At 46.4% G+C, this 26516-nt stretch overlaps 1 protein-coding gene across 2 annotated transcripts in view; it reads right to left on the bottom strand.

Moving 5' to 3' along the window:
- PPM1M (protein phosphatase, Mg2+/Mn2+ dependent 1M) overlaps nt 1–26516 on the bottom strand; it is a 105507-nt gene that overhangs the window by 63385 nt on the left and 15606 nt on the right. Inside the window, exons 3-4 of one of the 2 annotated variants that reach the window (XM_030208566.1) lie at nt 17382–17502; nt 5308–5562 (exon numbers count right to left, since the gene is read on the bottom strand). In XM_030208566.1, the coding sequence (XP_030064426.1) occupies nt 5308–5562; nt 17382–17502 (376 nt within the window). The remainder of the gene's footprint in view (nt 1–5307; nt 5563–17381; nt 17503–26516) is intronic. The other variant, XM_030208567.1, reaches the window with a different exon arrangement.

Here is a 26516-nt window from a genome sequence, read left to right as displayed (position 1 = left end):
TATAATGCTTGACAAACGAATGCAAAGAGGACCAAACCGCCGCCCGACAAATATCTAGCGGGGGGATCATACTACTTTCCACCCAAGAGGCCGCTACTCCCCTCGTGGAATGAGCTGAAAAGACTTTAGGTACTGCCCGGCCCCTCAAGACGTAAGCAGACGCAATCGTCTCCTTCAACCACCGGGCTATAGTGGCCTTGGAAGCCGCAGCCCCCTTCTTTGGACTGCCATGAAGCACGAACAGCCGATCCGAGGCTCTGAACTCCCGAGTTCTAGACAGATAACGCAAAGCTCGCTTCACATCTAACTTAGCAAGCCGCCGCTGCTCCGAATCCCCTGCCAAACTCCCTAAAACTGGCAAAGAAATGGTCTGATTCACATGAAATTCCGAAACTACCTTGGGCAAAAAGGAGGGCACTGGCCTCAAGGAGACCCTTTCCTTGGAAAAGGATAAGGAGCCCTACAAGACAAAGCATGAAGTTCCGAAACCCTACGCGCTGACGTAATAGCTACCAAAAACACCGTTTTCAAGGACAAATCTTTGACCGTAGCCGAGACTAGAGGCTCAAACGGAGGCCTGACCAAAGCCTCTAAAACAAGATTCAAATCCCACGGAGGAACCAACTGACGACGGGGAAGCCGAAGCAACTTAACACCCTTCAGAAAACGTACTACATCCGGTGCAGAAGCTAAAGACCTACCCTGGACCTTTCCACGAAAAGAAGACAAAGCCGCTACCTGCATCTTCAGAGTAGACAAAGCCAAACCCTTGTCCAAACCATCTTGCAAAAACTCCAACACTTCCGGAACCGAGGAACTCAGAGGCCTCACACCCCGATCTCGACACCAGTGCTCAAAAAGTCTCCAGACTCGAACGTACGCCAGGGATGTGGACTGCTTGCGGGAACTTAACATCGTAGCAATAACCCTAGAAGAAAAGCCCTTCTTCTTCAACCTGTGCCTTTCAAGAGCCAGGCCATAAGAGAGAATGGAGACGGGTCCGACAGAACAATCGGACCGTGACACAACAATACAGTCTCTGTTAGCGGAAGAGGATCTGCTACTGCCAGAGGCACCAGATCTCCGAACCACGGACGACGGGGCCAATTTGGAGCTATCAGAATTACCTGTCCCGAGTGACGTTCGATGCGCTGAACTATCCTTCCGACTAATGGCCACGGAGGAAAGACATACAGTAGCCCCTGCGGCCACGGTAGCAGAAGGGTGTCTATTCCTTCCGACCGAGGATCTCGTCTGCGACTGTAGAACCGCTGTACTTGTGCATTTCCCGCTGTTGCCATGAGATCCATCACTGGCAGACCCCATACCGCCACAATGCGATTGAAAACCGATCGATGTAGAGACCATTCGCCGGGATCTAGAGTATTTCTGCTCAGAAAGTCCACGTCCATGTTGTCCACCCCTGCTACGTGGGCCGCCGACAGAGCCTGAAGATAGACTTCTGCCCATTGGCACAACTGGGTCGCTTCCTCCGTGACCGCGCGACTCTTTGTGCCTCCCTGCCGGTTGACGTACGCTACGGCTGTGGCATTGTCGCAAAGCACCCTGACCACCTTGGCTAGGAGCAGAGACTGGCTGAAGAGCCAAGCAAATGGCCCGAGTCTCCAACCGGTTGATGGACCACTGAGCTTCCTCCGAGGACCAGCGCCCTTGCGCTACTTGTCCGAGACAATGAGCCCCCCATCCTGAGAGGCTGGCGTCTGTGGTGAGAACCACCCACTGGGGGTTCCAAAGGCATTCCCTTCTCCAGGTTGCGCGTGTTCAGCCACCAGCGGAGGCTGAGACGGGGGGTTGCACTCAGGGGCAAGCGCACCTCTAAATCCTGCGACTGCGGAGACCACCGACTGAGCAGAGCTGTCTGCAACGGCCACATGTGAACCCTGGCCCAGGGCACCACCTCTATAGTCACCGCCATCATTCCCAGCACCTGCAGATAATCCTGCGCCGTCGGGAGAGATTCCGCAAGAAAATGACGAATCAGATCCTGCAGCTTGCGAATCCGAAGAGATGGTAAAAACACTCGACCGTTGCCTGTCTCGAAACGCACCCCCAGATATTCCAGAGACTGTGCCGGAACTAGATGACTCTTGCTGAGGTTCACTACCCAACCAAGAGATTCCAGCAACTCCACCAATTGAGCGGTAGCTGCTTCGTTCTCCGCTCTCGACTTGGCCCGAATCAGCCAGTCGTCTAAATACGGATGCACCAGAACCCCCTGCCGACGCAGCGCCGACGCTACCATCACCATGACTTTGGAAAAGGTGCGAGGGGCTGTTGCGAGACCGAAAGGCAGGGCACAAAACTGAAAATGCTTCCCTAACACAGCAAATCGAAGAAAACGCTGATGCGACGGACGAATGGGAATGTGAAGGTAAGCCTCTGTCAAATCCAAGGAAGTCAGGAACTCTCCCTGCCGAACCACAACAATGACTGACCGCAGTGTCTCCATGTGAAAGGACGGGACCTTTAGTGCCGCATTGACCCTCTTGAGATCTAGAATAGGCCAAAAGGAACCTTCCTTTTTCTTTACTACAAAATAGATCGAATAACAGCCCGAGCGTTGCTGACTTGGAGGAACCGAAACAACTGCTCCCAGACTGAGGAGACGCAGCAAAGTCTCCCGCACGGCCGCCTTCTTGGCCCGCGAATGACAAGGGGACTCTAGAAAAACTTCGGGTACTGCACTTTTGAACTCTAGCGGACAGAACTGGAGGAGCCGCGGACAGCTGTTTCGGCTCGCCGCAGAGACGGCACGGACCGCCCGGTGTCTCTATCCCACGTCGGGAACACGCACGGCAACGGAGGAGCTTGCCGCCATAGCGCACTCGAAAGAGACACGAAGACCACAGCGCCGCACCAACGACGACCTGCTTCAGCCAAACAATTAAACACAATGGTCGCGCTGCTCTCCCTCTCAGCACAGGCACATGGACCCGAAATATCACTACCCTGATAGAAACAGAGTACAATATGGCAGCTGCTGATTGTAGGGCACTCAAGGCTGCAGTACTAAGAAAGCAGCCGAGGCACAAAGCTGCCACCCTCAGAGAGGAAGAGAGCAGCACCGGGGGAGGGACCCGACTAGCAGGTGTGACACCCCAAGGGGAATAGTGAGCCTCACCGGACCCAGAGCCCCGAAGCACAAAATTCTCTTTATTTTTTTTTAACACACGTACAGGGAACTGAAAAATAAAAGAAGATCAGCCCCCAAACGGAGCAAATCCCTTCTCTATCAATAACACTACCTCACCAGACCGTTGCAGACTGCACAGGATGTACTGCTACCTCTGCTGAGACTGAGAAAATACTGGCTAGTGGAAGGACTGCACAGGTTATATAGGCAGTGTTCAAAGTTCAGTGTTTTCTCAGTCTCCCTCTGCTGGTAGGAGTACATAACCCAAGCGTCTTGACCGGTCTGGAGGGTTGCTGAGGAAGCGTGCATTTTATTTTATGGCCCCTTGTCTTTGGAATAACCTCCCTTTGAATATTAGGTCTGAACCTTCCTTAAAACATTTAAGATTAACTTGAAAACTTCTCTTCACCAAATCATTTTCTAAGTGAGTCAATGAGGGCGGCAGGTGCTTGGTGCAGTTTGGTATACAGTATGTATGACAGCTCTCCGGTATGTTTATATTCTTTCCTTTAAATTTTTTGGCACTCTTCTATTATTTTTTGGATTTTAAATTGTAAATTGCTTTTTTTTTTTTTTTTGTTACATTTGTACCCCACACTTTCCCACTCATGGCAGGCTCAACGCAGCGGGCAATGGAGAGTTAAGTGACTTGCCCATAGTCACAAGGAGCTGCCTGTGCCGGGAATCAAACTCAGTTCCTCAGTTCCCCAGGACCAAAGTCCACCACCCTAACCACTAGGCCACTCCTCCACTCTTTATACACTCAAAAAGGCGATCCACAAATATTAATAAACTAGTATAAAAGGCCCGTTTCGGTAGGCAATGAAACGGGCGCTAGCAAGGTAATCTCCCCCCCCCCCCCTGCAGCGTCCTTCCTGTCTCCCCTGCCCCCCCTGCAGCCACCCATCTGGTCTCAGGACCCCCTCCCCACCAACCTTCCTCTGCCCCTGCAGCCACGCATGTGCAGCGGCCCTCCTCTCTCCCCTGCAGCCACCCATGTCCAGCAACCCTCCTCTCCCCCTGCAGCTACCCATGTCCAGCGACCCTCCTCTCCCCTGCCCCCCTGCAGCCACCCATGTCCAACGACCCTCCTCTCCTTTCCCCCCCTGCAGCCACCCATGTCCAGCGACCCTCCCCTTCCCCTGCCCCCCTCCAGCCACCCATGTCCAGTGACCCTCCCTTCCCCCCTCGGTGCATCACCCAAACCCCTACCCCCCCAACGCATCACCCAAGCCCCTACCCCCCCCCTCGGGCACATCAACCCCATCGCCACCCGCAGCCGCCAATAATAACACTGTCCGGCCGCTGCTGCATCTCCTGTTGAGCAGCAGCGGCCGGTACAAAAAGAAAAAAGCCAAAAAAAAGATTTTAAACCTGAAACACGGCTCCATAGACAGCCATCTGGCATTGGCTGTCATCTCTGCAGACGCTCCTCCTCTCCCCTCTGACGTCGCTGCGCTCCTCCGGGGTCTTCCTGCAGGGGCAGTGACATGGAGGGGAGAGGAGGAGCGGCTGCAGTGACGACAGCCAATGCCAGATGGCTGTCTACGGAGCCGCGTTTCAGGTTAAAAATCTTTTTCTGGCTTTTTTCTTTTTGTACCAGCCGCTGCTGCTCCACAGGAGAAGCAGCAGCAGCCGGACAGCGTTAGTATTGGCGGCTACGGGTGGCGAGGGAGTTGATGTGCCCAAGGGGGGGGGGGGGGGGTAGGGGCTTTGGTGATGCGCCGGGGGGGAGGGTCTTGGGTGATGCGTCGAGGGGGGGGGGTAGAGGCTTGGGTGCTGCGCCGGGGCGGAGGGGCTTGGGTGTTTCCCCTACTCCTCCCCCTGCCTGGCTCGCGGTTTTGCAGGGCAGCGGCTTGGGCGTTTTGCCAAGGGGGGGGCACTGACAGCTGTTTCCCAGGCAGGGGGAGGAGTCCTCCCCTTGCCTTGGAATCAGCTGTCAGTGACATCACTGACGTCAGTGCATTCTAAACTGCCTAGCAGACCACCTCCGAGGGAGCCACGGTACCAGGCACATTAGAACGTTGGAGGTGAGAATTATTATATAGGACATAAACATGTGTTCAGAATGGTGCAGCCAGATGACACAGAATATGCACTCACAATGACTTGTAAACGGATATGGTTTTGCCACATTAATCAGTATTACTTACACAATCCCGAAATGCATTTTCCAATGCTCCTATCACCAAATGGTCATGACAAATGCCCTTTGCTTCCACAAGTTGGGGGTCACTTTGGTAAATGCACTGTCTGTTCAGGTGCATGGGAGGTTGAGTCCCTGTAAGACCCTCCATAATCCATTCTAGATTGTGCTTAATGCAGCACTGTAGATAGCTGGAGGCCAATATTGCAGCTACTGGGCCACCATGGCCATCAAACAATGCCCAGTAACAGCTGGTCACGTACTGAAAGAAAGAGTAAACATTAGTGGGCTTCACTGAAGTCTAAGAGCCAGTCAAACTGTGTACAGTAATGCAAAGATACTTACCTGTAGCAGGTATTCTCCAAGGACATGCCTTATACTCTCACAAGTGGGTGACGCCAACCGTATCGCCCAGTCCAGGACTTATGACAAGCACAGAGCTTTGTGGAGCCAGACATGCTCCACCGTGCATATGCGAGTGCCTTTCCGCCCGCTGCAAGAACGCAGTGAGCTCAGTTATATATTACAGCAAAACAATAAAAATAAAAAATAGGAGACAATTCAAAGGGGAGGTGGGAGGGATTGTGAGAATATAAGGCCTGCAGGCCTCGGAGAATATACGCTACAGTAAGTATCTTCATTTTCTTCGAGTATAAGCAGTCTTATTTATTCTCATATGTGGGGAATCCCTAGCATCTAGGCTCACCGAAAACAAACAAACATTGGTTAACTGGGCCTTGCAACAGCGAGGACATAAAGCAGATTAACCTGAAACTATATACAAGTTCAGTTAGAGTGCAACCGGGAAAGAATAAAATGGGCCGGGGGGAAGTGGGGGGATGGAGTTGGATTCTAGACGTCAAATAGATTCTGCAACACTATCTGCCCGAACTGGATGTTGAGACGGCTATCCTGCTCCAGGCAGTAATCAGATGAGAATGTGTGGACTGAAGACCACGTCGCAGCCTTGCAAATTTCTTCAATGGAAGCTGACCGCAAGTGGGCTACCGACGCAACCATGGCTCTGACATTATGAGCCCTGACATGACCCTCCAGGGTCAGCCCTGCCTGGGCATAAGTGAAGGAAATGCAGTCTGCCAGCCAATTAGAGATGGTGCGTTTCCCGATAGCAACCCCCATCCTGCTGGGATCAAAATAAATAAAAAGTTGGGCGGAATGTCTGAGGGGCTTGGCCCGCTCCATGTAATAGGCCAATGCTCTCTTGCAAACCAAGGTGTGGAAAGCCAGGATGGGCACGAGATCAGGGAGAGAATGTTGGCAAGACAATCGACTGGTTCAGATGGAACTCCGACACCAACTTCGGCAGGAACTTAGGGTGAGTGCAGAAGACTACTCTGTTGTGATGGAACTTAGTATAAGGTACATCCACTACTAAGGCCTGAAGCTCACTGACTCTATGAGCTGAAGTAACATAGTAACATAGTAAATGACGACAGATAAAGACCTGTACGGTCCATCCAGTCTGCCCAACAAGATAAACTCATTTTACATGGTATGTGATACTTTATAAAAGTTTATTTATTAATATTAAAAAATTCAAAAACAAGTGTGAGCCACCAAGCAAATGACCTTCCAGGTCAAGTACTTCAGATGGCAGGAATCCAGTGGCTCGACAGGAGCTTTCATCAGCTGGGTGAGAACAACGTCGAGGTCCCTTGACACTGGCAGAGGTTTGACACGGGGCTTTGAGAAAAGCAAATCTGTTATGAAACAAACAACTAGATGCTGTCCAGAGATGGGCTTACGTTCTACATGATGATAAGCACTAATTGCAGCGAGGTGAACCCTTACAGAGTTGGTCTTGGACCAGACTCTGTTAAGTGTAAAAGGTATTTAAACAGAGCCTTGCTCTCACACCAGATGGCAAACTTCCACCATGTGAAAAAAATAACATCTCTCAGATGAATCTTTCCTGGAAGCCAGCAAGACTCGGGAGAAACTCTCCAAAAGACCCAAAGAAGCAAATTCTACACTCTCAACATCCAAGCTGTGAGAACCAGAGAATGAAGGTTGGGATGTAGAAGAGATCCCTTGTTCTGGGTTATGAGGGTCGGAAAACACTCCAATCGCCACAGTTCTTCATAGGATAACTCCAGAAGTAGAGGGAACCAGTCGAGGCCAGTATGGAGCGATCAGAATCATAATTCTGTGGTTTTGCTCGAGTTTCAACAAGGTTTTCACCACTGGCGGAAAGGGAGGATATGCATTCGGCAGACCTGTCCTGCAATGGAGAAGGAAGGCATCCAATGCTAGTCTGCATGGATCTGAAGCCTGGGGGACTTTGTGATTGATTTGAGAGGTAAAGAGATCCACTGAGGGGGTGCCCCACGCTCGGAAGATCTTACAGATAACAGTCATGCTGAGAGACCACTCGTGCGGTTGCATAAGCCTGCTCAAACTGTCGGCCAGGTTGTTGTTTCTGCCGGCCAGATAACTGGCTCGCAGGTACATGCCTTGTTGGCAAGCCCAATGCCACATCTACATGGCCTCCTGACACAGGGTCTGATAAAATGCCCCCTGCTTGTTGGTGTAATACATAGCAACCTAGTTGTCTGTTTGAATGAGCACAATTTGGTGAGACAGCAGATCTCCAAAAGCCTTTAGAGCGTTCCAGATTGCCTGGAGCTCCAGGAGATTGATCTGAAGGTTTGTTTCCTGGGCGGACCAAAAACCTTAAGTGTGGAGCTCATCCACTTGCGCTCCCCAACCCAGGAGAGATGCATCTGTCGTCAGCACCTTTTGCAGCTGAGGTATTTGGAATGGAAGTTCCAGAGTCAAATTGGATCTGAGGACACGCAAATGACATCTTCCATATTTCCCGTGGATTGTTACCACTGAGAATTCAGGTTCCATTGGGCTCATCTCATGTGAAAACGTGTCATGGTTATGTACACTGTGGAAGCCGTGTGGCCCAAGAGCCTCAACATCTGCTGAGCCGTGACCTGCTGAGCGGCTCAAACCTTGGAAGCCAATGCGACTAAAGTGTCTGCTCTCTACTCCAGGAGGTAAGCTAGAACCTTCTGTGTGTCAAGCAAGGTTCCTATGAATTTCAATTGTTGGGCAAGTTGAAGGAGGGATTTGGGGTAGTTCAAAACAAACCCTAGTAACTCTAGCACCCGAATGGTCCTCTGCACAGACTGCTGACCACCCTCCTCTGAGGTGCTCTTCACCAGCCAATCGTTGAGATAAGGGAACATATGGACTCCCAGTATGCAAAGTGACGCTGCAACTACCGCTAGATATTTAGTAAAAACCTGGGAGCTGATGCAAGGACAAAAGGCAACACAAGGTACTGGTAGTGATGTGTTTCCAGCCAAAATCGTAGATACTTTCAGTGTCTTGAAGAGGGGCATCAATCCTGAACTTTTCTTTGACCAGGAGTTTGTTCAGGGCCCTTAGGTCTAGGATGGGATGAATCCCTGTTTTCTTTTGAACAAGGAAGTACCTGGAATAGAATCCCCGCCGTTCTTCCCCTAGTGGAATTGGCTCAACCGCAGAAGGGCTGAGAGTTCCTCTGCAAGTACCTGCTTGTGCTGAAGGAATGAGCTCTCTGGGGGCAATTTGGAGGTTTCTGATACTGAGGGTGTATCCGAGGCGGACTATTTGGAGAACCCACTGGTCGAGGTTATAAAGGGCCAACTTTCTTGAAAAAAAAAAAAAAACTTCCGCTTCCCCTCCACCAACAAGTCATTGGGATGGACACTTTGACAGTAGCTATGTTCTGCTGCAGGCAGTCAAAAGCTCATCCCTTGCTTTGACTGGGGAGCAGCGGAGGCCTTGGGTGCTCACAGTTTACGAGAATGAGTGCACTGGGGCTGAGCCTGAACAGGCTGGAGAGAAGAGGTGGCGTACCTACTCTTGTGAGAGTAAAACAGACACCTCCTCGACTTGCCAACCTCTGCTGAACTGACTATTCCAAGTCAGAAGCACCCAGCCATGAGAGTCTGTGCATTGCTATACTTTGGTCAGAGTTCCTGGATACCACATCAAAAGTGTCGTAAGCGCCCCTGGCCAAGTACTTCTGGCATGCATTCTGCTGAATGGCCAAGTGACTCATGTTGCTCCTGTGGGGGTGTGTCAGCTAAATCCAGTATCTTGCACACCGAGTCTCGCAAATGAGCTTGTGAAGAGCTGGTAAGACTGGATACATGACACAAGCATAGAGGCCTGAAACATCTTTCTACCAAAAGAATCCAATGTCTCAGCTTCTCTGCTTAGTGGAACCGAGGCATAATCCCTAGAAATTCTGGCTCTTTTAAGGGCAGATGGAATTGTGAAGCAACTGAGACTTATCAAATCCAGGTGTGTTGTGGATCCGGTACATGGTACCGATCTTCTTGGGCAGTACTGGGACCCACAGAGGGGACTCCCAATTCCGTACAAGGACTTCCTGGAGTACCTTGTGGAGAGGGATAGTCACAGCCTCCCTTGGAGGAGACTCTTAATCCAGGACCTTGAGCATCTTGGCCCTGGGCTCGACCTCCACTTCCAAAGGAAATGGAATGGCATCAGCTATTTCCTTGGCAAAAGAAGCGAATGAAAGACTCTCCAGGTGCAGATCTTCTCCTTTCAAGTGGAGGAGAGGGTTCAGAGGGAATTCCATAGGACTTATCTAAGGAAAAGTACCTTGGATCCTCTTCTGAATCCCTTAAGAGCTCCTCTTCGGTGTCAGATAATTCCTCCGAGTGGGAGTGTAGAGACCGAACCTGCCTCGATGGGGAGAAGCAACATTCTCAAGAATGGCATTGAGAAGCTGGTTCCCACCTCGACACTAGCGAAGCTTCCTCCACAAACGATGAGGAAGTTCCAGCTTGGATGGCATTCGACACTGGGGCCGCATGCGGCATGGTGTTGGACGTCGCAATGCAGGACGAGGGCCAAGCAGCTGCCGCAACGGGAGGCACTGTAGGCGCAGCCCCCCCCCCCAATGCATACCATTGCAATAGACCATCCAGCAGCTCAGGGAGCAAGGCCCAGATGTGCTCATAGAGAGCCATCACCAGGAAAGGCTGGACTGCCGGTTAAGGAGCAGGTTGCAGAACTGATGGGGACAATACAGGAGCTGGGTCTCGGCTGCTGGGAGACTGACGCATCAGCACCTCCTGTATGGAGGGAGAGTGGTCCTCCTGGCGCTGACACTTCTTGGGTGCCAAATCCCTCAACGCTCTGGAACTCCTGGCACCATGAGTCAAGGGCAATCGATGACGACAATTCTTGGCATTAGCCCAAAGCTTGTCATCAAAGGCTCCTCGGTGCCGAGGACAACATCGAACTCTCACATCGCCTCAGGGTCGGGTCCGACTGCAGACGGTCCTGGGGGCTCTGCATAGCGGGAGGCCTCGAGGCAGGTGGAGACCCACACGATGCATCACTGCTCCCAGTGTCTAAGGGTCTAGCAGCAGCCATGCTTACCGACTGTCCCAATGGTGCAATGCTCGACATCCAAAAATCCTCTTGCGTTCAGCCTCTCTGGAAACCTGGGTTCTCTTCTTCATATGAAGATAAAGTACACAGTTAGCCAGGCTATGGTCGGGCCCAAGACACTGAAGACATCAAGAATGGGTGTCTTTCCCAGAGATTGCCCGACTGCACAGGATACAGCGCTTGAAGCCACTGGGAACCTTCGAGGACATGGACGGAAAAGCTTCCGCAACCAAATCAAATGAAGTGATGGTATCTGAAAAAGGGACAAGGCACCAGAAAAATAAAGAGGAAGAACCCAGTCAAAATCAAGGCCTAAAAACGGCCATGTGACGATGAAAAACACAAGGAAACTTAAAACTGAGGAAAAAAAGAAACTAAGAAAATAAAGGAACAAAATAAGAGGGGGTTCCACAAATGGGAACTCAATAAAGGCTAAAAAAATGCTGGAAGGCACAAAAGAAGCTCTTTGGACAGAGCAATGTGAGGAGACGAAACGGTAAAAAAAAACCCTCTCCTTACCGTGGTAGAAAAAGAACCGAGCTCACTGCATTCTTGCAGCGGGCAGAGAAGGCACTCGCGCAGGTGAGGTGAAGCGAGTTTCGAACTCCACAAAGCTATGCTTTTGCTTGTCATAAACCCTGAACTGGGCGACGCAGTCAGCGTCACCCACTTGTGAGAATAAATAGGCCTGCTCGTCCTCGAAGAATGCTCATAATGCCATGGCACTACTAAGCTACATAAGAAATGGCCAAATGGATGGCTAGCTCAATAGCCTAAAAGCAACAATGTGCACTGCCAAACAGGAGTTCCAGGGTCTATTCCAATGCCTGGATGCCTGATCATTGGTCTCTTTGTGGATACAATAAAGGCAGAGTCTACACTCCTTGGCAGGGATAGCACCTTTCTCTACACCAGGGCTCCTCAACTATCTTCTGAAGGCACACCTAACAAGTCAGGTTTTCAGGATTACTACAATGAATATGAATGAATATCTAAATATAATGGATCTCCAATATGGAAAAACTGAAGTTACAGTTTATAGTTTATTGTAACTTACTGGACTGCCCTAGCTGACAAAACAGTACAGAGTGGTGTACAAACTAAGTGTGATGAAACAGTGGGTTTCTGAGCCTGAAAACTGTATTATTTCATGAAGTGTATTTCTTCCAGTTTCAGCTTATGGAAAGGCAATCTGACACTAGACATCTAGCACTAGACATGTCGAAATGGAGGAGGAGGATGTTGTTGCCTATTGCTATCTCCTGCTTGAATTTGACAAGGAGAGTGAGTAGTACTGTTTCAGTGCTGTGGAGGGGGCGAAATCCTGACTCTGACTCGTGTAATATTGAGAATTTGTATATGTAGTCTGTGAGTTGTTTGGTTACCATGCTTTCCATCAATTTGACTACCACGGGATAGATGCTACTAGACGGTAGTTAGTGATTTCACTTGTCTTTTTCTTGGTATCTTTTGGTATAGGGGTGAGTAGGATATTGCCATTTTCCTTGGGGAAGAGGCCTTGCTGAAGCATGTAATTTAGGTGGGATGTGAGGTCTGCTATGAAGCGTTCAGGGGCGGATTTCATTAGGTAGTTGGGACAGGTATCTAGTTTACAGTGTTGGAGAACCTGCTAATCCCTTGGGTAACTGTTTGATAGTAAGGAGAGCGAAGTTTGTCCAGGTTCGGTCAGCCGGGTATTCTCCAAAGGTTGGGTCCAACTCACTAAGGAAGTTTTCGATGTCGGTGTTGTTCTGAGGTAGCGTATTGCGTAGGTTTACAATTTTTTCATTGAAATATTTAGTAAGTTTATCTGCCGATGGGATGTCTTTATTTGTTGTAGTAACCAAGTTGGTGTGTAGGAGTTTGTTCACAAGTTGGTATAATTTTTTCGAGTCTTTGTAATCTGTCCCTATTTTGGTTTTATAGTATGATCTTTTGGTCTGTCTTATTGCGTATTTGTATTTCCTGTATATTTGTTTCCATGTGTTGAGTGTATGTTCATCTTTTGGTTTTCTCCATACTCGTTCAAGTTTCCTGGATTGTGTTTTTAACTTTTTCAGTTCATCGTTGAACCATGGTATCGAGTTATGCTTACGTGCGGTTCTTGTGCATAAGGGTGCTATTTCATCTAGTATGTTTTTGCATCTTTTATCCCATTCTAGACACGGATACGCCATTGCATCCTGAAACGTTTGATGCATATTTCTTGGGCTGCCAGCAAATGATGATGGTAAAATAAATGCCTGGCCAGGTGTAAATCCTCCATTTGCAGCTTCACTTGCAAGGTGGTCCATTAACCCAGAGTATTTTTCAACTCTTAAGTTTTTGATTTTGTCGAATATAATTAAGTCTGTTTGCCTCTGTTTTAATATATGCATCCACAAAATATTGTTGCGTTAGTTTTCCTGCACTAAGAAAAGGATTGAATTCGTCTATTGCCAAACGGTACCCATAGTACTGCATTTGCGTAACTCTTAGTCTTGGGTTGTTTGATTTGCGACGGAGGTGCATTATACATTTTGGTTGTTTAGACAAAGGAATATGTATCCTCCAGCTCTGATCTCCACAAGGAAAGAGTAATGGATATACCATAGCTTCTAGATTGGGGTCCAACACACTGATTATCTCAGTTTTGTTTTCTTCATTTGGCTTGTTTCGGCAATGTATTATCAGATCTCTATGTAAGGGAGGTTCCCCATCTGTATTTTGAAAAATGAAAGCCACCTCATTGGCTCTAGGGGCATTGTATCGTCTTGAATCATTTTTGCGATCTTGAACAATGGCCATTGAAACTGTTGGAGGTTCTATTCTTCTTCGTTGTGCTTTGCAAATGCATTCATTTTCTACTTCATACAACATCTTGCATGCATCTGCAAATGGATTTTCCCATGCCATAAAATCGCTTAATTGTCTCATTAATGTATGGTTGATGTGTGCATTTGTTGAGATTCGTAGTCTCTGAACGGCTGCATCATTAGGATCACGAATACATAATTGAGCAAATTGTCTTTGTCATTTTGAGGATGTACTGCTTGCTGCTGTTCTATGGTAAACAGTACCATTAATTCGAAAAAATAAGGGCCATATCTGGGTGGTGGTGCAATGTTAGCTCCCATGGACCTAATGTTTTGTACAAAATTCTTTGAATATTCATGTTCCCCGGAGAGAAGCTGTTGTATTAATTCATTGTACCTAATTCCTGGAAGTTGAACTTTCCCCTTACTACAACATTGTGTAAATATTGTGTAAATAGGTTGTCAGAAGGTGTTTCATTGTGAAAATGTTTGGCATTGCAAAATATACAGACTGCGTTCATTGGATCACAACTATAGTATTGAGTTTCTCTCATTGATACAGTCTCTTACTGCAATTCCTGTGGTTGGAGTTCTGCACTGTGCTGTCACTGTATTCGTTCTTCTTGCATTATTTTGTGCTGTGTCACAGGGTTTTTTCTTTTGTTTCAGATTTCCAATTGTTTTGCGTTTGAAATCTGTTATATTTTGTGTAGTCATTCTTCGTTGCTTGTCTGTCATTTCTGCAAGTCTTTTCCGCCCTAAATCTTTTGATCTTTGTCTTGTTGTTTGTCTCTGTTTCTCTGTCATTTGTTTAATTCTTTCATGTTCTAAATATGTTCTCCTTTTTCTATTTGTTGCTCTTTCTTCTTCTGTCATTTTTCAAATCTTTTGCGTTGTATAGCAGTGTGCCTTGTTCTGTGTGTTTGTCTCTGTTCATCCGTCATTTCAGCAATTCTGTGCCTTTCTGAATCAGCATTTCTTTGTTGGTTACTTGCACTTAATCAGTCATCTTTTGTATCCTGGACCTTTTTCTTGAAGTGGCTTTTTGACTTTCATGTGCCTTTTCGTCTTCACTCAGAGCTGCACGCCTTTTTCATTGTGCTTCAGCCTGCTCCTCAGCAGTTAGTGTTCTTTTTCTAGTCATGTGATGTTCACCACGTTGGAATGTGTCTGATTGTTGTTTGTGAGCTACAGTACGTTGGACTGTGCCTCTGCTTCTCCTCGGTGCCCCGCCTTCCCCTCCATGTGCTGCAATTCTTTCGTACGCTCTCATCCTCTCCGATGCAATCCATGTGAAGCAATTCTCCTATGCCGTTCCCTCCCCTCCCTTCAGCGATTGTGGCCTCTATATGATGTGCACCAATGTTCTCCCCTCCCCTTGCCTCCCATGCCATCCATATCCTGCAATTCGCCTGTGCGCGAGTTGTGTGTGAGAGAGAGAGAGAGAGAGAGAGAGAGTGTGTGAGACAGAGAGAGTGAGTGTCTGAGACAGAAAGACAGCGAGTGTGACACAGTAAGAGAGTGTGTCTGAGAGAGGGAGAGAGTGAGTGAGTGTGTGTGTGAGAGAGAGAGAATGAGTGTGTGTATAAGAGAGAGAATGTGTGAGGGACAGAGTGTGTGTGAGAGGGAGAGAGTGAGGGTGTGAGCAAGACAGAGTGTGTGTATGTGTGTGTGAGAGAGAGAGACTGAGTATGAGAGAGAATGTGAGAGAAAGTGTGTGAGAGACAGAGTATATGTGTGTGTGTAAGACAGAGAGAGTGAGTGCGCGTGACAGAGAGAGAGAGACAATGTGTTAGAGAGAGTGTGTGTTTGCGAGAGTGTGTGTGAGAGATAGAGACAGTATGTGCGTGAGAGTGTGTGAGAGACAGACTTTGTGTGAGTGTGTGACAGAGAGAGACACAGACAGTGTGTGTCTGTGTGAGAGTGAGAGAGAGCGAGAGAGAGTGTGAGACAGTGATTGTGCTGTGTGTTTTGTATCTTCTTTTTTAGATATTATCCTGTTTTTTTCTGTTATATATAAATTTATGTGCTGTGTCGTCCGCTGGGTACCTCGCGGTTCCGCGTCTGCCTAACGTCAGCTCAGCTTGCCTCCAGCTTTCCCTTGTGATAAGGTCACATCCAGGATAGTTGGGTTAAGGCAGTTTCAGTCTGAAATACAAGTCCCAGAAGGCATTGCAGGCAAGGGGCCAGAGGGTGAGATGAACCCGGACTGGACTCCTAGCTGCAACCAGGGAAGACATGGGTGTAAGCTGGCAGGTTGTAGAGTGGCTGCCACTAGGCGGAAAGAGAGTTAGGAAACCCTGTGTGCAGGAGCTCATCATTGGTCTCATTAGTTTAATGCTCAACTCAGCTGGTATGGGTGTGGGGAAGCTAATGGAAGGAGAATGATTGGTGGTGGTAGCTGAAGCCAGGGTTTGATTAGGCAGGTGGGAAGGAGTCCCAGGAGTGGAGTTCAGTTCAGTTCAGGAGAGAGAGGAGCTGAAGGAGAGAAGCATTTGCAGGCTGAAAACCCTTGGGCAGGGAGGTCCCTAAAGTACTGAAGCAGGCTGAAATTCCTTGGGTGAGAGGAAGTCCCAAAAGTATTGAATTCACTGTGAAGCTGATGCAGGGGAAAACCCTTGGGTAGAAGAAGTCCCTAAAATATTGAGCTCTCCTGAAGGTAAAGAGGATAGAAGGTAGAAAATGCTGCTTGGTGACTGAACTGTGATGATGAACTGAAAGAACTGTTTGTCTTGGGAATTGAATTACTGTTTATTGTGCACTGGATAAAGAGCCCAGACTGGAGCCTGTAAACCTGTATTGAATCCTGGTATGGGCTATGCTGCTGTTGGAACTGTGTACTAGAAACCTGCATGGAATAAAAGTCCTTAAGATTGAAGGTACTGGTGGACATCTATTTCTTCATTGTACCGGGAGCCTGTGGCTGGAGGAGATTGTTCTATCCTTGGCTGCACAAGAGAGGTACCTGGTTACACCCTTCCCTCTCACTGTTCCGCCCTCTGATGTCATAACGTCTTTTTGCGAGTGCGGGACAGTGAGGGGGAATGTAGCTGCTGTCCTTCGCCTCTCAGTCATTGCTTACTGCGTTTGCCCACTTCCCGCCACCCTGCTGCCTAAATTGTACCTTGGGGTTCCATCGCTGTCTGCCTGTTTTTGTAACATCCCCCAACGTCAGTTCATCTTGCCTCCAGCGTTCCCTTCCCTCTCACTGTTCCGCCCTCTGACGTCATTATGTTTTGACGCGAGGGCAGGGTGGTGAGGGGGAACGGAATGCTGGAGGCTGGCTGACGTCATTTGATGTTATGAACCCAGGCAGCCAGACAGCGATGGAACGTTGGAGGTGGAAAATTATTATATAGGATTGGTCCTCATCTACTTCTTTTTTGTTTGTATTTTTTTCGTAGGATATTTCTTTCTTCTTTTTTTGTTGGTTTCCCATCCTAAAAATACCACAATGCATTTCTATGAGAGAAGCCACTCAACACCTGCAGTATATGTATACTGATTCAATGTAACACTGAAATTAAAGAATAGCATCTTTCAAACTGCCTTCTCTCTTGATCACAGTCACATCGAAAGCACACACACATATGCTCCCATGCCGCCCCCCCCCCCCCCCCCCCACACACACACACACATACAGATTGGCTGTAAAGAATTCCATGAGCCTTGCTAGGCATGTTTTCCCCACTTGTTTTATTCAACATGCTTCTTGGGATCTATTATTGTCAAATGTCATTTATTTTATATGTAGCATTATGAATACCTTCTTTGCAAAGCTGCAACTGTAGGAATTCTTTTGTTAAATATCAAATTAAAAAGGTGTTTTAACTGTACTTACATTGTCACAAGAAACCAGCAGTTCTGCCTCCTCCCACTGGCACCTCTCCTTCTTCCTAGCAGAGATCTGACAGCACACGGCCTGGTCCTCATTGAAATGTGACTTCTGACTGTTGATTACTCTAAAAAGAGCAAAATTCTCTGCTTATAAATACACCTGTCCAATACTAAAGTGATGATAGCAACTACCAGTGGGCTACAGTGAAAGAACCTTGGAAACACTCTGAGAGCCCAATATTAAAAAAAAAAAAAAGTTTAGGAACTTGTGCCCTATTTTCAGCTAAAAGTTAATCTTACTTTAGGAGCTTAAAAGTTATGTTTATAAATTTAGGTTTTTTAGTTTGCCTAGACTCTCTTCATGTTCAAGTGTACAGCGCTGCGTACATCTAGTAGCACTATAGAAATAAGTAGCAGTAGTAGTAGCTAAGCCTGGTGCTAAAAATCAGTGGTAAGCTAACTTATTTCTTACCCTAAATCCATTCCTGATTCACCCCTTTTTAATGCTCCTATATTTAAGAATTAAGTGACATTGTGAGTACAAATTTAGGCATTCAGCCCTAGTGAATTTTCAAAGAGAACAATTTAGTAGCATAACTCTCAAAATTAGAAGCTAAATGTCCACTGAGACAAAATAAAGGGTCATAGGATGTCTCTCCTGTTTGTGAGGAATGTGGAACATGTTCATGTGTGTATGGAATACAGATTCTTTCCTTTGTGAATGTTTAAAGGACACACACAGTCATAGAATAGATTTTAGAATGAATAAGGAGAAGCAACGTTTCTGGTGTTTTTCATGGAGACCTGTATTGCTACCATTTGGGGGAACAGTGAGCTCAGCAGCATTATAAATATTAAATGTGTTTTTTTAGCATGTTTTAATTTTATGTTTGTCACATGTATGGTGAAATTTAGCCATACTTATTAATTTCTAGTCCTGCTGCACCATTCTGAACAAGTGGGTTGTATTCCTCGCCTGCCAGACAGAGGCGGAGAAACTAATTTATTACGCTGAAATATAGGCTGGTGCTCCCCCTAATTCTCCAGTATGCCTCTCCCAAAGCACAGGAAGGTCCAATAAGCCACACCCATGCCCCATCTAAACACTGCAGCAATATATAATTAATGAAAATTGAAGCAACACTTGAGAGTGAAGCAAAGAGCCCACTGAGTCCTTGAACCACAGTCATCAAGAGAAGGTCTCAAAATGGTGCAGCAGGACCAAAGAAAAGAAAATCAACACTTATGACATTTCACCTTACTTAGTATCCAGCTGCGTCATTTTAAACAAACGGGATGTATCCAAGCAGAATCTTACAGGGTGGGGGAAGACAAGGCTCCCTGAGCAACCGATCTGCTAAAGTCAAAGCGGCCTCTGGCCAGCACATTTATTTATTAATTAAAAAAACGTATAGCCTGCAAATACCAATACAGTTCACTGCAGGTTACAAAAATAAGAATCAGTACATTATTCCTATCAATTACAATAAAAACTTCTATTACTAAACAATTTAAAAAGTCCCACCACATGTTTTTTTAAACAAAAAAGTCTCTGCTCGTCTTCAATTCCAATGAAAGTGCATTCCAAAATTGAGGAGCCTGATAAAGTTAGCATGTCAAGAATCTAGTATACTTAACCTGCCGAACTGCAGGGAAGGACAGTAAACACTGACCACGCAACTGGTCTGATTTACCCCCTAAAAAACATTCAGCACCACCATTAGATAAAACGGTGATTCTCCTTGCAGTATCTTAAAAATGGTAATTCCCAACTTAATAAGGATCCGAGCCTCTACCAGAAGCCAATGTAACTTCATAAAATAAACAGAGGCTCAAACCTATTTAAGGAGAAAATCAAACGAATATCTGTATTTTGAACAATCTGTAAGAGGATTTAGTGCAATCAACACAATAAGCCTAAAAACAGAGACATTAAAATATTTCTTTATACAGCAAAGTTTTTTAAGTTGACAAAAAAATTTCTACACAACAGAATTAATCTGTAGTTTCATGCTGAGTGCTATCAATTTCTACTCCCAACAATCTAGACACTGGCCCTATAGACAGATAATCCGACCCTACAATCACAGTACTGTGTCGAAATGGATAGTCCAGCGCCCCAATCATAGGAACCAAGTCTTATACTTATTAATTCTAAGATGGTGCTGCGCAATCCAAGTTTCAACCAATTCCAAACAGTTTAAAATCTGAACATGAGTGATATTCCAGTCATCAGAAACAGGACGCAACACAGAAATATCATCTGCATATAGGTAGCGGCACTCATTCTAAGGCAACACGCTGTGACTGTAGCATAATATTAAACAAAGCAAGCAAGAAGGGTGAGCCTTGAGGAACTCCACAAGGTGAAACCCACACTTCCAACATATCATCCCTGCAACTGACTTGGTAGGAACGATTGGACAAAAATCCTCAGAACCACTGTAAAAATGCCCTATACAATCCAATACTACTTAACAGTTGTAATACTAATTCATGATCTACCAAGTCAAATGCGCAGGAAAGATTGAACTGAACTAAAATTGCACATTTCCCTTGACTCAGTATGGTTTTCCCCAAGGCCACAATGGCACCGACTACTGGCTCAGTACTATATTGCTTACAAAAACCAGATTGAGAATTCAAAATTACTACGACTTATCATTTCTATAGCGCTACTAGACGTACGCAGTGCTGTACACTTGAACATGAAGAGACAGTCCCTGCTCGACAGAGCTTACAATCTAATTAGGACAGACAAACAGGACAAATAAGGGATAAGGATAAAGAGTAGCAAGATTCCGGAATCCCAGACAGTAGCAAGATTCCGGAATTGCGATGACTACTACTACTACTTATCATTTCTATTGCGCTACTAGACATACGCAGTGCTGTACACTTGAACATGAAGAGACAGTCCCTGTTCGAGAGAGCTTACAATCTAAATTAGGACAAATAGGACAAACAAGAGATAATGGAATATTAAAGTGAGGATGATAAAATAAGGGTTCTGAACAAGTGAATAAGGCTTAGGAGTTAAAAGCAGCATCAAAAAGGTGGGTTTTTAGCTTAGATTTGAAGACGGCCAGAAATGGAGCTTGACGTACCAGCTCAGGAAGTCTATTCCAGGCATATGGTGCAGCAAGATAAAAGGAACAGACTGGAGTTAGCGGTGGAATTGAATTGAAAACTGGTCCAAATAGTCCTCCAATTGCTGTAAAACACAGCCTTCCATGATCTTTATCAATGAAGGGATTGAAGCAATAGGTCTGTAGTTATTAACGTCCCCCAAATTCCCTTTTGCGTCATTCAGAATCGGGGTTAACTCAATGTTCCTCCTATCAAATGGGGGAAAAAAAAACCACACAACTGCTCATTCACCCAGTCTGTAAGCATAAAAAGAAATGGTGCTGATGCTTGCCACATCAGATAGGCAGGGTAAGTATCTAAATTACATGATGATTTTGCATACTTCAACAACAAACCATTCACATTAGCTACACCAATGTCCCTAAATAAGACAACAGTCTATCCAAAGGAATACTACTCAGGTTCAATGGAAGCTGCAATCTAATATTTACTACCTTCGTCTCAAAATACTGTGCCAACGCTACTACCGTTGGCGCCTAATGCCCACCTGGAGCTACTAAGTCCCGAACCAATGTAAGTGAATTTACCAAATTACACAATTTCTTCAAGTCAACCTTAGTTTCACCTACCAATTTACCATAAAACTGCTTCTTCTTGCTTGTAGAGCATGACAAAGGAATTGAATAACAACAATGCTGCTACCATCCAAGCAAAGCCCTGAAGCCTGCCCACACCCACTACGAGTATGCCCATATCCTTCCTTATACACAAAATGCAGGTTGCCCCAACCCAGTGCACCGTGAGCAATGAAAAGGATGAACAAGGGGCTGTGAATCGAAGGAGTTCATCCCCTGCACCACACATTCACCGAGGAGTTCCCAAGACTGGGCGAATGATCCCAAGACCCAAAAGGAGAGCAAGACCACTCACATGGGACAACAAACATACCACCAGGTAGAAGAATGGAATGTGCATATGGATAATGTGTCCTCCAAGGGAGCATGATAGGGTCTCTAGCTCCGATACTCTCCTGATCAAAGTGATCGTCACTAAGAAAACTGCCCTCAGAAGCAGGACTTACGAGAAGCTCTTTAGGAGCTCCATGGATGCCCCCAAGAGCCCAAAGATTACCAATTCAACCTAGAATGAGGGGAAGCCTCACTGGCAGCCTCAGATGATCCACCTCTGACAGTAAGGAGCCAGAGTCCCCAAGGTCTGCCCAGAATCCGCACACATCCTACTCCTCTAGTCAGACTGAGCTGCCAGCTGCACCTTCAGTGAGCTCAGAGTCAAGCCCTGGGCAAAATCCCTGCTAAAGGATTCAGAGAAGGAGAACAAACCTCACCCCTGCCCTCAAGAACCCTCCACATTGAAACATCAGGGAGGAAGGACAAGGAGCGTGGAGGAGAGTAGTAATCAGAGGGCAAAGACCCGTTTCTTGTAAGACACCTTCTCTCAAGAGCCAAATGCAATCTGGAGCCTCCAAATCTACCAGCCGCTGCCACAGTAGGCCTCTCCCTCGGGGGTGGGGGGGGGAGAGAGAGAATGAATGAGAATGCACGAGCCAGCAAGTGGACCATATCCACACATCGTGGCTTCCATTACATCTTGTGCCACCCCTACAACGTGAGGGTCAAGGGGAAAGAAGTACTGAGGTTCGTCCCTGGGCTACTCCTGCACCAGGACCACGATTCCCACCTGGCCAACTTTGCTCCTGCAGTTGAAGTAGCATCCTGGCTATACATCTGAAGACAAAACCATCAGATCGAAGACTGATTGATTTAAACTATGCACCATGAGTGGGAATGGAAATTTCTTCCATTCCTGCTTTCTAGGATCCAGCCACGCACTACCGGGAAAGTCCGCCTGGACCTTGTCTGTCCCTGTAATGGAGAATGCTCCTGGCTCAGTAGGAGAGTGTGTTGTAAGGGCCCTGGAGAACTGGAAAGTTGGGGGGGATGAGGGAGAAATGAAAAGTCTGTGTTAGTCATATAATGATGAGAAATTAAGTTCTTCTGAAGCTGAAAACAGTAGCCTTGAAAGGTATGAGCTGTGAATATTTGGCTGAGGATAATTATCTGTGGAATCAAATGTAGTAGCAAAGGCCATGAAACCTAAGACATGAAGGAAACTGACCAAAGTGTGTGTAGCTTAGCCAAAAAAGGATGTGTGTGGGCCAGAAAGATATGGTGTACCTGTTAATGTAGCAAACACCCACAGAAGGTGAGCTCTCCACAAGGAAACCAACGAAAGGAAAAACACACAGTGGATCCAAAAAAAGTCCTCTCACAATGAGTGTCTTCCTGAACAAGGTCTTTATTAATAGTAGCAGAATTGACCCGACACGTGACGTGTTTAGGCCGTAAGGCCTGCGTCAGGGGTCTATAAAACAATATACATAGAGATGCATCAAAATACAAATATAATAAAAACAACAATGAAAATAAAAATGAAAATTAAAAATTAAAAATAAAAACATAGACTTATATATGTGTATAAAACATTAAAACATGAAAATATAAAAGGAATGTATAAATGTAAATTTAGATCAATGAGAAAATACACTTATCAACACAGAGATAATGAGGAGAGATAATAAAATACACAACATTGTATGATACCATAAATGAAAAACATACCTAGTATATCTGTAGATAAAAGTACCTCGTAGGTCAAGTAAAGATACAGCACTTAGATTGCTAAAAACGGTATCTATAATGAATATGTAAGGCAATAAAATCAGTGAATGAATGCACACTGTGCATACAATCATATATGACAGGACACAATGATAATGATTACAAATATAGTAATAAGAAGAGCAGAGAACAGGAGTATGAACAGGGATCTCAAAACAAAATCATACATGAAATGATGAAAAATATATCATGAATAATGGAGAACACCTATGTGTAAAAATATTTTTAACTTTTGATTTTGCCTTTTTACACATAGGTGTTCTCCATTATTCATGATATATTTTTCATCATTTCATGTATGATTTTGTTTTGAGATCCCTGTTCATACTCCTGTTCTCTGCTCTTCTTATTACTATATTTGTAATCATTATCATTGTGTCCTGTCATATATGATTGTATGCACAGTGTGCATTCATTCACTGATTTTATTGCCTTACATATTCATTATAGATACCGTTTTTAGCAATCTAAGTGCTGTATCTTTACTTGACCTACGAGGTACTTTTATCTACAGATATACTAGGTATGTTTTTCATTTATGGTATCATACAATGTTGTGTATTTTATTATCTCTCCTCATTATCTCTGTGTTGATAAGTGTATTTTCTCATTGATCTAAATTTACATTTATACATTCCTTTTATATTTTCATGTTTTAATGTTTTATACACATATATAAGTCTATGTTTTTATTTTTAATTTTTAATTTTCATTTTTATTTTCATTGTTGTTTTTATTACATTTGTATTTTGATGCATCTCTATGTATATTGTTTTATAGACCCCTGACGCAGGCCTTACGGCCGAAACACGTCACGTGTCGGGTCAATTCTGCTACTATTAATAAAGACCTTGTTCAGGAAGACACTCATTGTGAGAGGACTTTTTTTGGATCCACTGTGTGTTGTACCTGTTAATGTGAAATTCAATGAATTACAGTTTCTACAAATATCACTCTGGTTGAAATGTACCAAACATATGTAAAACTAGTAAAAAAGGCCCGTTTCTGACACAAATGAAACGGGTGCTAGCAAGGTTTTCCTCAGAGTGTGTATGTTTGAGAGAGTGTGTGTGAGAATGACTGTGTGAAAGAGAGAGAGTGAATGTGTGAGTGTGTGTGTATATGATAGAGTGAGTGTGGGTGCGAGTGTGTCTGTGAGAGGGAGTGTGTGTGAGACTGATGGAGTGTGAGTGTATGTGAGCGATACACAGACTCTCTGTGAGACCGAGTGTACGAGATCGAGAGAGTTTGAGAGTGACTGTGTGACACATAGAGAGTAAATGTGATACACTGTGAGACAGAGTGTGTGAGACAGTGTGTGTGAGAGAGAGAAAGACACACTGACTGTGTGTGTGACAGATACCTCCCCCCCTTCCTCTGTGGTCTCAGGACCCCCTCCCCCTCTGTTCTCAGGACCCCCTTCCCCCTCCTCCTCCCTGTCTGGTCTCAGGACCCCCTCCCTCTCCCCCCCCCCTCTGAGGTCTGTGGACCCCCTCCACTCTGGTCTTAGGACCACCCCTCCCCTCTGGTTTCAGGACCCCGTCCCTGGTCTCAGGACCCCCTCCCTATTCTGATATTGAATTTTATCATAAGCATCCGCTCCTCTCACCTCTCTCATTTCGTGCTGTGCTCCTCCAGGGTCTACTCCAGGGGCAGTGACGCGAGAGGCTAGAGGAGCGGCTGCACAGCTGTTTTTGTTTTTCTAGTGGCTGGACTTTGCAGGTTTGTGTTTGGTGGGCGGGACTGGAGGGAAAGTGGCAGGGCCTGGGTTGCGGAACAGTGGCTGTGGCGACCTCGTGGGGGGTGGAGGGGGGGAGCGGTGCCGACCTCATGGATGGTGGACGGGCAGTTGACAAACTTGTGTCCTGGTGCCGGGAAGTGCTGGGAAAGCCACTCAGCAGAGTAAGCAGGCTTCTCTTGGGGAAATTGCGCTTCTGACTTTCGTTAGTGGGGGGGGGGGGGGGGGGGGGGGGGGCGATATATCTCACGGTGCTGAAGTAGGAAATTGCTTTCTGTCCTGTGCTTGATCCCTTCTTGTGACATCGCATTACCATGGGCGATTATGAAGACTACGGGGAGCGGGAGTGATAGGGGTGTTGTGAGTGGGTTAGTGACATATTGTGCAGGGGGCGCGAGGGGGTTGATGTGGCCGGGGGGGGGGGGTGTTGATGTGCTTGGGGGGGGGGGGGGCTTGGGTGATGTGCTGAGGGGGGGGGGGTTGTCTGCGGTGCCGCGCTTGTCCTATTGCAGGGAGTGGCGCACTGACAGCTGATTCCCAGGCAGAGGGAGGAGTACTCCTCCCCCTGCCTGGGAATCAGCTGTGAGTGACGTCAGCCTGGCTACAGAGTCTAGCTCAGCAACTGCAGGAGCCACGGACACAGGCAGCTACTTTAGAACGTTGGTGGTGAGAATTATTATATAGGAAGTGGGAAAAAAAAGACCTCAGTGAACATACGGCCCTACCCTGAGGAAGGCACAGGTTCCACCATATCCAAGGTGAGCAAGTGTTGTAACATCAGACCGTTACTTCTGCACTACATCGCTGACCTGAAAGGAGACACCAAGAGACCCGATGGGCAACCCCTGGGTGTATCCCAGGATGACACCCTCTAGAACCTACTGATCAGAGGCAAAACAGGCCCACACATGGCTAAACAGAGATAGCTTGCTCACTAGCCACGCCAGCAAGGGATCGGGCGTCCCTTCATTGCTGACTTTGTGGCCCTCTGGAGGGGCCAATGGACACTATATCCCCAGCACCCTGAGCCCTCAAAGGAAGCCTGATTGGTAGACCTATGTGGTCTCGGGAGTGTAGGAGCAAAACAAGCACTATAAAACACTATATACAGCACTGTATGTTCAAGTATAACAAAAATATATGGAATTATAATATATGGCACTATCCAGCATTAACAACCTGACTTTCGCTGGTAAAGCCTATTGCTTAATGAGCTTTGGCCTTGCATACAGACGAAAGAATGCTGCCAAGGGTGTCAATATACCAGAATAACAATGTCGTTATCAGCACCAACATCATGTGCCTTGCAACCGGAGAAGCGCTGTGGCTGGCAAAATTGCATATTGTTTATGAAACCCTGCCTGTCAAGGTGACTCCTTCAACATGGCGCCAACCTTGTGGCCCTTGAAGTCACCACACTGGGGATAAACAAAGTTATGTGTGCGTCACCAAAAAGGCCAGAATGCACATCATTAGTCCAGCTACATTTTGTGATTTCTGTATAAAAGGGGCTCTTATCTGAGGAAAAGGCAATTGTGTTGACATTCCATCTGAAGTGCAGCCCTGCTTGCGTCTGACTGACCATCTGAGGAATACTCTGCAATCTGCTGGG

Source organism: Microcaecilia unicolor, chromosome 6, assembly GCF_901765095.1.
Source record: "Microcaecilia unicolor chromosome 6, aMicUni1.1, whole genome shotgun sequence".
Lineage (NCBI taxonomy): Eukaryota > Metazoa > Chordata > Amphibia > Gymnophiona > Siphonopidae > Microcaecilia > Microcaecilia unicolor.
This window is presented reverse-complemented; position numbering and strand designations above follow the sequence as displayed.